The sequence below is a fragment of the Nicotiana sylvestris genome, chromosome 2 (assembly GCF_000393655.2).
Source record: "Nicotiana sylvestris chromosome 2, ASM39365v2, whole genome shotgun sequence".
In the NCBI taxonomy this organism is placed as follows: Eukaryota; Viridiplantae; Streptophyta; class Magnoliopsida; order Solanales; family Solanaceae; genus Nicotiana; species Nicotiana sylvestris.
Genome location: NC_091058.1, coordinates 156,275,867 through 156,288,785, shown reverse-complemented (window position 1 = coordinate 156,288,785; position 12,919 = coordinate 156,275,867). Strand labels below are relative to the sequence as shown.

The 12,919-nt window shown below is 42.6% G+C and overlaps 1 protein-coding gene across 1 annotated transcript; it reads left to right on the top strand.

Moving 5' to 3' along the window:
- Positions 1 to 12,036: 12,036 nt before the first annotated feature.
- LOC138885839 (uncharacterized) lies at positions 12,037 to 12,513 on the top strand. The gene has a single exon (XM_070166824.1). The coding sequence runs from the start codon at positions 12,037 to 12,039 to the stop codon at positions 12,511 to 12,513; it is 477 nt and encodes a 158-aa protein (XP_070022925.1).
- The last annotated feature ends 406 nt before the right edge of the window (positions 12,514 to 12,919 follow it).

The following is a 12,919-nucleotide window of genomic DNA, read 5'->3' as shown; positions in this document are numbered from 1 at the left end:
CAAATTTGCAAGCAAGCTATATTCAACACTACGGAGCTACTCCAACTACCGGAATCCCATTCTAGATCAAAATCCCACAATCGAACCGAAAACTTCCAAAAATTCAACTTTCAGCATTTCAAGCATAAATAAGCTATGGACCTCCAAAGCACAATTCAAACATGCCCCTAAGCCCGAAATCACTCAACGGAGCTAACGGAACCAACAAAATTCCATTTCGAGGCCGTCTTCACACTGCTCCGACTACGGTCCAAATTCTAAAACTTAAACTCTCATTTAGGGACTAAGTGTCCCAAAACTCTCTTAAACTCCAAATAAATCCTCCCGTCAACTCACAATAGCATAAACAGACATGGGGAATGCAGTTAATAGGGGATCGGGGAATATTTACTGGCTGGGTCGTTACATCCTCCTACACTTAAATATTCGTTTGTCCTCGAACTAGCATAAATACATACCTGAATTAGTGAAAAGATGAGGGTAACGGCTGTGCATATCTTGCTCGGTCTCCCAGGTCGCCTTCTCGACCGGCTGACCCCGCCACTGAGCCTTCACTGAGGCAATGTTCTTTGACCTTAGCTTTCGAACCTGCCTGTCCAATATCGCCACTGGCTCCTTAACATAAGATAGATCCTTGTCCAACTGGACTGAACTGAAATCTAACACGTGCGACGGATCATCATGATATCTTCAGAGCATCAAAACATGAAATACCAGGTGAACTCTTGCCAAGCTGGAAGGTAAGGCAAGCTCATAAGCAACCTCCCCAACATGCCATAATATCTCAAAGGGACCAATAACCTCAGACTCAACTTCCCTTTCTTCCCAAATCTCATAACGTCCTTCATACGAGAAACCCGAAGCAGAACCCACTCTACAACCATATAGGAAACATCACGAACCTTCCAGTCCGCGTAACTCTTCTGTCTGAACTGGGATGTACAGAGTCTATCCTGAATCAACTTAACCTTCTCCAAAGCATTCTGAACCAAGTCTGTGCCCAATAATCTAGCATCACCCGGCTCAAACCAACCCACCGGAGATCTACACCGCCTACCATATAAAACCTCGTACGGTGCCATCTGAATGCTAGACTGATAGCTGTTGATGTAGGCAAACTCTGCCACTGGCAAGAACTGATCCCAAGACCCTCCAAACTCAATCACACATGCACAGAGCATATCCTCAAGAAAATGAATAGTGCGCTCGGACTGTCCATCCGTCTGAGGGTGAAATATTGTCTCAACTCCACCCGAGTACCCAACTCATGTTGTATGGCCCTCCAGAACTGTGATGTGAACTGAGTAACTCTATCTAAAATGATGGAAACTGGAATACCATGCAGACAAACAATCTCCCGGATATAAATCTCTGCCAATCGCTCCGAAGAATAGGTAGTACACACAGGAATGAAGTGTGCGGACTTGGTCAGCCGATCCACAATTACCCAAATGGCATCGAACTTCCTCAAAGTTTGTGGGAGTCCAACTACGAAGTCCATGGTGATTCGCTCCCACTTCCACTCAGGGATCTCTATCTACTGAAGCAACCAATCCGGTCTATGAAGCTCATACTTCACCTGCTGACAGTTGAGATATCGAGCTACAAACCCAACAATATCTTTCTTCATCCGCCTCCACCAATAGTGTTGCCTCAAATCGTGGTACATCTTCGCGGTACCCGGATGAATGGAATACCGCGAACTATGGGTCTCCTTTAGAATCAACTCCCGAAGCCCATCAACATTGGGTACACAAATTCGACCCTGCATCCTCAATACCCATTATCACCAATAGTCACATCTCTGGCATCACCGTGCTGAACCTTGTCCTTGAATATAAGCAAATGAGGGTCATCAAACTGACGCTCTCTAATACGATCAAATAAGGAAAACAAGGAAATCACGCAAGCTAGAACCCGACTAGGCTCTGAGAGATCCAATCTCACAAACTGATTGGCTAAGGCCTGAACATCTACCACCATAGGCCTCTCCGATGCTGGTAAATAAGCTAAACTCCCCAAACTCTCCACCTGACGACTCAAATCATCGGCCACCATATTGGCCTTGCCCGGATGATACAATATAGTAATATCATAGTCCTTCAGCAGCTCTAACCACCTCCTCTGACGTAAATTAAGATCCTTCTGCTTGAACAGATGCTGCAAACTCCGGTGATCAGTATAAATCTCACAAGGCACATCGTACAAATAATGACGCCAGATCTACAAGGTGTGAACAATAGCAGCTAACTCGAGATCATGGACATGATAATCTTCTCATGTACTTTCAACTGTCTAAATGTGTAGGCAATCACCCTACCGCCCTGCATCAATATCGCTCCAAGGCCAATCCTCGAGGCATCACAATAGACAGTATAAGACCTCGAATCTGTAGGAAAAATCAAAACTGAGGCTGTAGTCAAAGCTGTCTTGAGCTTCTAAAAGCTCACCTCACACTCTTCCATCCACTGGAACGGAGCACCCTTCTAGGTCAGCCTGGTCATAGGTGTTGCAATAGATGAAAACCCCTCAACGAACCGACAATAATAACCTTCCAAGCCAAGAAAACTACGGATCTCTACAGCTGAGGATGGTCTGGGCCAACTCTGCACTACTTCCACTTTCTTCGGATCCACCTGAATACCCTCAGTCTGTTACACCCCATATTTTCGTACATGAAAATACACCATAAATAAATTATTGAGAGTCTGGAAGTGAGATGTCACGTCCCGCAGTATTACATTACAGTGATATTACGCTTCGCAGTATTGAATTACAATAATGTTGTACCCTGTAGTATTGTACGTTGAATTTGTCGTAAGGTAATGTACATCAGTCCAAGGAAAAGATTATTTAGAGGTTATAAGTCTTATGTTATTTCAAACGAGTGGCAAGTAAATTCGTAAAGGTGCGAGGGTAAGCAAATCGAAGAAAACAAATTTTGTCGAAGTTTGGCATGCTGGGGTAAAATACGGCACGAGCTAAATTACTCGGTATTTATGGACTAGTACCATAGAAGGTGTCACATGACCATAATAGTAAGGTGTATAAGGTATATGAAAAGTGAGTAATATTTTAAGTAAATGGGAATAAATCTTAATTTTACGGGTAATTAATTAATTACCGGGTAACGGGACATTGCCTAATTAAATGGGGATAAATTTGGATAAGATATATCCAAACACGTGGCAGCAAGGCCATATACAAAATGGTGACTCTTGATCAAGTCTTATTAAGTGGCAAATTGGGCACATTTCCCAACACTAACATATCAATTTTCTAGTTTACTTTTAGTAAAAGAATTAACAAAGATATGACAAAACCCATGTTCAGAAAACGTCTCCAACTTCAATTGAACTTGAAGAGTTCCTTAGGCTCCTACTTAACGTTCCAATGGAAACTTCATACGTAAAAGATCACAAATTTTTGGTGATCAAAATAACCACACATCACAAAGATTACTACACGGTCAGATGAGCAGCAACACACGAAGATATCTTGTCATTTTTCAATTCAGTTTGGTTAAGCCCTTTGGAAAATGCATACTTATGGGTCACTGGCTGTAAGCCATCAATGGCCTTTCACCTAGTTGTTTCTAATTCCGAGTTGGGTGATGAACAGGTATGTTAAGGCTATCCCTTCTTTATTTTGGTATGATCTATACGATACGAACGGAATGTGCAAATGCACAAATTCCACGAATGACTCTATTCATAGAAGTATTAGAGATATCTATGTTCTCGAATTTCTGTGTGTTATAATGTCTTATCATCTGTTCATGGATCTCAGAAAATTACGAAAGTTGAAAAGAGTTTACTTTATGATATTACTCAGAGGCAAATGGTCTTATGACATTCCGAATAATTTTATTGACATACTTTTTATGCATTGCATTCATGTGCACTGACCCATGACCAGATGGCGTTATATACACGTATATATGTAAATATATGTATATGGGATATGGGAAAAGGTTACGGCGTTATATACGCATCACCACCTGATCAGCTAGTTTATGATGATGATGTTGCCCACAGTGGCTGAAATATGATTCAAACGACGTTATATACGCATATATATTTATGTACTCAAACGGCGTTAGATACACGCATATATGTAAATATATGTATATGGGATATGGGAAAGGTTATGGAGTTATATACGCACCACCACCTGATCAGCTGGTATACGATGATGATTTTGCCCACAGTGGCCGGTATGATATAATGGAATGCCCTCAGAGGCTGATGATGTTATGAAACATGTACCTATGCACGACATGACGTTCACACGCACATGCATGACGCTAAAAGTAATCTATGATCTACAAAGTTATTCATACTTACAGGCTGAGTCATGTACTTTATATGTCTTCCATGTCTCTTATGTATTTATTTATGTGCCTTACATACTCGGTACATTATTTGTACTGACGTCCCTTTTGCCTGGGGACGCTGCGTTTCATGCCCGCAGGCCCCGATAGACAGGTCGAGAGCCCTCCAAGTAGGCTATCAGCTCAGCGGAAGATGTTGGTGCGCTCCATTTGCTTCAGAGTTGCTCGTTTGGTTAATATGATTTAGATGTGTATTGTTTGGTATGACGGGACTCTGTCCCGACCTATATGACATATATATATTCTTAGAGGCTTGTAGACATATGTCTTGTACGTGAAAGATTGTACGGCCTTGTCGGCCTATGTTTTGAGTTTATAAATGATTATGTTGGCCTATTAGGCCCGTATGTCACGTGTATATGATGATGTAGTAAGAAAGATACGTTACATTGGTACTCAGTTGAGTAAGGTACCGGGTGCCCGTCGTGGCCCATCGGTTTAGGTTGTGACAAAAGTGGTAATAGAGCAGTTCTGTCCTAGGAAGTCTACAAGCCGTGTCTAATAGAGTCTTGTTTATGGGTGTTTTGTGCACCACACTCATGATCTTCCCGACTCCGGGAATACACCAGAATTTCATCAATAAAAATAATGATGAATGAGTTAAGATATGGCCGGAACACACTGTGCATCAAATGCATAAAGGCTGCTGGGGCATTGGTCAGCCCAAATGATATAACAAGGAACTCTTAACGACCATACCGAGTCTTGAAGGCAGTCTTCGGGATATCTGGCTCCCGAATCTTCAATTGATGGTAATTTGAACGCAAGTCAATCTTAGAAAATACTTGTGCACCCTGAAGCTGGTCAAACAAATCAACGATAAGGGGCAAGAGATACTGGTTCTTCACTGTAACTTTGTTCAACTGGCGATAATAAATGAACATACGCATAGAACCATCTTTTTTCTTTACAAACAAGACACGAGCACCCCAATGTGATACACGAGGCCGAATGAAACCCTTATCAAGCAATTCCTGTAACTGATCCTTCAACTCAGGAGAGGCCATACGATACAGAGTAATAGAAATGGGCTGAGTGTCTGGCAACAAATCAATGCCAAAATAAATATCTCTATCGGGTGGTATGCCCAGAAGATCAGCTGGAAACATATCAGAATAATCCTGTACTACTGGGATTGAATCAACTGTAGGGGTATCAATACTGAAATCTCTCGCATAAGCTAGATACATGTCACCCCCCCCCCCTTCTCAACCATACACTAAGCCTTAAGAAATGAAATAACTCTATTGGAAGTATGATCTAAGGTACCCCTCCACTCTACTCGCTATACACCTGCCATAGCCAGCATCATAGTTTTGGCATGACAATCAAGAATAGCATAATGGCGCGACAACCATCCATGCCCAAGATAACATCAAAATCTACCATGCTGAGTAATAATAAATCGACGCTAGTCTCAAAACCACTAAGAGCAACCACACACGACTGATAAATGCGGTCCACAACAAGAGAATCTCCTAAAAGAGTAGAAACATAAATAGGGGAACTCAAAGAATCCCGAGGTACACCCAAATGTGAGGCAACATAAGAAGACACATAAGAATAGGTGGAGCCTAGATCGAATAAAACCAATGCATATCTATGACAAACCAGGACAATACCTGTGATGACAGAATTGGAGGAGACAACCTCAGTACGGGCAGGAAGGGCATAATATCTGGCATGGACTCCCCCTCTAGGGCGACCTTTAACTCCCCAACCTCCACCTCTAGCTGGCTGAGCAGGTGGGGTAGCAACTGGAGCTATAACCATTGCCTGAGAACTCTGCAGGGCACATTGTGGCTGAGAAGTCTATGGAGGTGCATCCCTCCTAAGTATAGGGTAATCCCTCACCATATGGAGTGTATCACCACACTTAAAACAAGCTCTGAGAGGATGTGGCGGTTGTGACTAGCTCAGGCCAGGTCTGTTGGACTGACCACTAAAAGCACCTCACGCAGGAGGCGCACTAGATACTGGAGATGCATAATAGGGCTCCTGAGGCCTAGGAGGAGCTGGAATTCCATTGGCTGCTAGGAGAGATGAATGAATGGGGCGACTCATATAACCCCTACCATGACGAACTACAGTTGGAGCACGGGCACCAGAATAATGGTCCGACTCTCGAGACCTCTTGGCCTCCCTCTCCTTTCTATCCCTAGCATGCATATCATCTATCCTCCTAGCAATGCTCACCACCAGATGATAAGAAATATCCATCTCCAACTCACGAGCCATGCCATAACTGATGGTGGGAATAAGACCCTCAATTAATTGGGGAACCCTCTCGCAAACAGTAGAAACCAAGGCTGGGGCATGTCTAGCCAAGTTAGTGTAACAGACAGCATACTCCGAGACTGTCATAGTACCCTATCTCAAATACTCAAACTCTATGCGCCATGCATCCCTAAGGGTCTGAGGAACATACTCTCTCAGGAACATATCTGAAAACTAAGTCCAAGTCAGGGAAGCAGCCTCATCTGGACTATCTAACTCATAGGTACGCCACCACTCATAGGCGGCTCCTCGAAGCTGGAAGGTAGTGAAGGAAACCTCGCTCGATCCTGATATACCCATGGTACAGAGAATACAATGGAACTCATCTAGAAATCCCAGAGCATCATCTGATGCTAGACCACTGAATGCAGGTGGCTTGTACTTCTTGAAGCTCTCAAGCCTTAGCTGCTCATCCTCGGAAATCGTTGCCCTGCCCTCAGGCTGATCTGGGACTACAGGCTGTATAGGAATAATCTCTAGGACCTGATCAACATGCACTTGCTGCTTAAGAGTGCGGGCGGCAGGAGTCTGTGCTCCTCCCCCAGCCTGAGATATAGTTGCAGCAAGGGGAAGCAACCCTACCTGAGCAAGAGTGGTGTACATGCTCATGAATTGCACAAGAGTCTCCTGGAGAGCTGGAGTAGTAGTAGCAGTAGGCATATCAGGTGCCTGAATTCTGGCTAGAACTACTGGTGGCACCTCGAGGGTAGCTCGCGCGGGTGCTCTAGCTGCACTACGTGCGCGTCCTTGGCCTCTGCCCCGACTCCGACCTCTGACAGATCCAGTAGGGGGCGCGGGTGCCTGATCATCTCTTGTAGCACGTGTTCTCACCATCTGTGAGAGAATAGAAGACAGAAGTTTAGAATTGTGATGTCAAAATCTCGCACGATAAGGAAATCAAATTAAGTGGAATTTTCCTAATAGTTACATAGCCTCTCGTAGATAAGTACAGAAGTCTCCATACCGATCCGCGAGACTCTAATAATCTGGCTTGTGATTCATGACTCCTATGAACCTAGAACTCTGATACCAACTTGTCACGACCCTAGTTCTCTCTTCGTGAACTATCGTGATGACACCTAGTCTTTACGGGTAGGTAAGCCTAACAAATTGCAAAAATAGAAATAACAGAATAAAACTAACCATAACTACAGAAATAACATAACAAAGTGTTTAAGATGCCGCTCGGCATAAAACTCTAATAAACTGAAGCAACATTTCCCAAAACCCGGAATCTCATAAAATCACAAGCTTTTGAATATCTACAAGTATCTAACTCCACAGTGTCTACACAAAAGAAAATACATAAGCACTAATACTTTAAGAGAGAATAGAAAGGGACTCATCAGTCTGCGGATGCGACAGATATACCTTGAAGTCTCTGGAAAATCGCCTCGCCTCAAGGGTGGTAGGGCTGAGTCGAAGTACCTGGATCTGCACGTGAAAAACATGCACAGAAAGGGCATGAGTACACCACAGCGGTACTCAGTAAGTGCCAAGACTAACCTCAGTCGGGTAGTGACGAGGAAGGTCAGGGCCCTACTAAGGTTAAATGAAATACAAAGTATAACAATGTAGAATAAATATAATTAAGCGCAATAGTAAGAAGTAACACAGGGTGGAAAGAAGAACAATAACTACAACAGAGACAAAATAATCACAGAAAGGAATACAGATCAACACAGAGATAACAACTGGGGATATCCCAGGATACCGTCCTGTAGTCCCAAATATAAATATCCAGTGGATCTCCCGGGATACCATCCCGTAGTCCAACTCAAAATGCGTGGGGATCTCCCGGAATACCGATCCGTAGTCCCAAATGTAAAGTACTAGGGGAATCTACCAGGTGTAGTCACGTAGTTCCAATATAAAAGTGCAGGGGATCTCCCGAAATACCAATCCATAGTGCCAAAGTAAACATGCAAGGGGATCTCCCGGGATACCGTCCTGTAGTCCCAAAGTAAATACACAGCAGCAACACGAAGAATACTCAATTCAATTCAAATTCCATACCAAGGTAAAATGAGTATTTCTAACCTAGCATGTTGTACGGAATCCAAATAAGTCAGTTTGAGCAAATAAAGCAATTAAGTCAATTAGGCATGCTTCCCTAAGCTAACAGTAAGCTTAAATTGCAAGTAGTATAGACAGGAAAAGAAGCACAATTGTAGTTAACTAATGAAAAATAGGAATTTTCAACAATTAGCACAAGTACACACTCATCACCTCACGTACAAGGCATCTCAAATATCAACAATACCAAATCCTAAGGGGAATTCCCCCTACACAAGGTTAGCCAAGCTTACCTCGAACCGGCTCAAAAATCAACCCAAAACCACGTTCTTGCTACTCGACTCCAAATGACCCAAATCTATTCAATTCAATTGCATAATGTAAATATAACTTCAAGTAACTGATTCCACTAATTAATTCTAAGCTAATACGCAAAATTAAGAAAAATGACCAAAATGCCCCTCGGGCCCACGTCGCGGAATCGGGTAAAATTTACAAATTCAGAATCCTCATACTCTCACGAGTTTATTTATACCAAAATCATTCCAATCCGACATCAAAATCTATATCAAAACCCCAAAATTAGGCCTAAGAACCTTCCTCAATTTTTCATCCTAAATCCGAAATTAATGACAAAACTAAGATTAGATTATACGAATACAACTAGAAAGGGACTAGGAATCGTTACCCCCTGATTTCCTCTTCAAAATCCTCCCAAAATTGCCATCTCCCGAGCTCCAAATCGATTTTCTAACTTTTGATTTCAAACCATCGAAATATTTTGTTTTCTGCCCAGCAAATCTGCTTCTGCGGCCAAGGGACAGCACCTGCGGTCCCGCTTCTGTGGAAACTCAACCGCACGTGCGATAATTCATTAATTTCCCACTTCCGCACCTACGGCTTCTAGCCTTTCCTCATCTGGCCGCATCTGCGGTCTCCTGACCGCTTCTGCGGTCCCCAATCCGTAGGTGCGGTTATAACAGCAATCCAGCAGCTTCAGCTGCACACTCTAACTCTCAACTTCCTGTCAACCATCTGGAATCATCTTGAGGCCCCCGGGACCTCAACCAAAAGTACAAAAAGTCATATACCAATATCCAAACTTATACAAATCTTCATAACACCACAAACAACATCGAATCAACCAATTAACATCAGATTCAAGCGTAAAAACTCGAAAAACTCTCAAATTACGCTTTCGATCAGAAAATCTATCAAACCTCGTCTGAATGACTTGAAATTTTGCAAGCGTGCTATATTCAACACTACAGAACTACGCCAACTTCCGGAAACCCATTCTGACCCTTAGATCAAAATCTCACTATCGAACCAGAAACTTCCAAAAATTCAACTTTCGGCATTTCAATCATAAATAAGCTACTGACCTCCAAAACACAATTCAAACACGCCCCTAAGCCCGAAATAACTCAATGGAGCTAACGGAACCAACAGAATTCCATTTCGAGGCCATCTTCACACTGCTCCGACTACGGTCCAAATTCTAAAACTTAAACTCTCATTTAGGGACTAAGTGTCCCAAAACTCTGCAAAACTCCAAATAAATCCTCCCGTCAACTCACAATAGCAGAAACAGACATGGGAAATGCAGTTAATAGGGGATCAGTGCGTTAATTCTTTAATGAAAGTTCGGGTCACTACAACACTTATACGTCGTACTTAACACTAACATGTAGCAAATAAGACCACAACACTTATTCCCTCGGGATAAGGTTAGACCAAAGACTTACCTCAATTCCACGGACAAAATCAAGCCTCAATTACCACTTTACCTCTAGGCTCCACTTCTAATCCGCTAGTATCTAGTCATAATTTACTTAATAACATCAATAAATGCTAAATAAAACCAACTCTAATGCATGAATATAGATTTCCCAATGTTTTCCCCAAAAGGTCAAAAATCGACCCCGGGCCCGCTTGGTCAAAACTCGAAGTTCAAACCAAAACTCGACTACCCATTCACCCACAAACCCAAATATGCAATTGGTTTTGAAATCCGACCTCAATTTGAGGTCCAAATCCCCAAATTTTGAAATTCTTAAATCATGTAAAAAGATAAAATAGATTGAATAAAAAGAGTTAAGATTCATTTACCTATAATTTGGGGAAGAAATTGCTCTAGAAAAATTTCCCTTAGGAGTTTAGGTTTTGAAATTTTGAAGAGTAAAGTGAAAATCCCGTCCAAGACCCCTTTTACTCAGTTACAGATGTCGCATTTATGACAGGAGCTTCGCAATTGCAAGACAGGCTTCACAATGCGAACCTGCTGCAAGGTCTGCTACTGTCACAATTGCAAACAATTAGTTGCAATTGCGAAGGTTCACATCCTGTTGACTCACAAATGTGAAGAAGATGTTCGCAATTGCGAACTAATGCTAGCATTGGGATTCTTCGCAATTGCAATAAAACCCTCGCAATTGCCAAGCCTGAGAGGCTCGCAATTGCCAAGCCTGACCTCGTAATTGCGAAATCGGAGCCTACAACAAAACAACAGATGCTCTAAAAAATTTCCTAAGTCCAAAAACTCTCCGTGGCCTATCCAAAAATCATCCGAGCCCTCGGGGCTCCAAACCAAACATGCACACTAGTCTAAAAATATCATACGGGCTTGCTCGTGCGATCAAATCATCAAAATAACAGCAACAACTACGAATTTAACCTCAAACCCATGATTTTCCTCTAGAACACTCAAATTTACTATTTTCACAAATGGACGTTTGAATCACGTCAAATCAACCCCGATTCTTACCAAATTTCACAGAGTCGACTTAAATATTATTTTAAACTTGTACCGGGCTCCGAAACCAAAATATGGGCCCGATACCATCAAGATCACACACCATTTCGTTTCCAAAAGTCCTTATATTTTCCAGCAAACAATTTTCTTTAAAAATTCTTTTCTTGGGCTAGGGACCTCGGAATTCGATTCCGGGTAGTCTCTCAAGTCCCATATTTTACTACGGATCCTACAGAACCAGAAAAATCATGGGTCTGGGTCCTTTTACCAAAACATATTGACCGAAGTCAACTTTAATCAATTTTAAAGGCCAAAATCAAACTGTTTCTTAAATTTCACATAAAAGCTTTCCGAAAATGCGCCCGGACAGTGCACACAAATTGAGGAGAAAGTAAATGAGGTTTTCAAAGCCTCAAAACCCGGATTCAGATTCTAGAATACAAGACGACCCTTTGGGTCATCACAACCACGCCTTCCTAGAGCTTGTTTTGAGTGTGTCGACAATCGCCATATGGTGAGGGATTGCCCCAAACTTAGGAGGGGTACACCTCCATAGACTTCTCAAGCACCGCGTGCTCCACCGGGTCCTCAGGCCATGATTCCAGCACCAGCTACTACTCCACCTACTCAGCCAATTCGAGGTGGAGGTTGCCCTAGAGGGGGAGGTCAGGCTAGATGCTATGCTCTTCCTGCTTGTACAGAGGCAGTTGTTTCTAACTCTACCATTACTTGTATTGTTCCGGTCTGTCATAGAGATACATCGGTTCTATTCGATCCAGGCTCCACTTATTCCTATGTGTCATCTTATTTTGCCTCGCATTTGGGCGTATATCGGGGTTCCTTGAGTTTCCCTGTTTATATATCTACTCTTGTGGGAGATTCTCTTATTATGGACCACATGTATTGGTCGTGTTTGATTGCTCTTAGTGGTTTTGAGACCAAAGCCGATTTATTATTGCTCAGCATGGTAGACTTTGATATTATCTTGGGCATGGACTGGTTGTCGCCCCATTATGTTATTCTTAATTGTCACGCCAAGACTGTTACACTGGCTATGCCTGGTTTACCATGATTAGAGTAGAGGAGTACCTTATATTACACTCCCAATAGAGTTGTTTCATTTCTTAAAGCTCAACGAATGGTTGAAAAAGGGTGTGACGCGTATCTAGCTTATGCAAGAGATGTCAGTATTGATACCCCTACAATTGAGTCAATTCTAGTAGTGAGGGATTTCCCTGATGTATTTCCAGTTAATCTTCCGGACATGCTGCCTGATAGAGATATTGACTTTGGTATTGATTTGTTGCCGGGCATTCAACCCATCTCTAGTCCTTCTTACTGTATAGCCCCTCCTAGGTTGAAGGAGTTGAAGGAACAGTTACAGGAATTGCATGATAAGAGCTTTATGCGGACCAGTGTGTCACCTTGGGGTACTCTTGTCTTGTTTGTGAAGAAAAAGGATGGCTCTATGCGTATGT

Excerpts from the sequence above, each read along its gene's own strand:
- LOC138885839 (XM_070166824.1), top strand. The coding sequence starts at position 12,037 with ATGATTCCAGCACCAGCTACTACTCCACCTACTCAGCCAATTCGAGGT.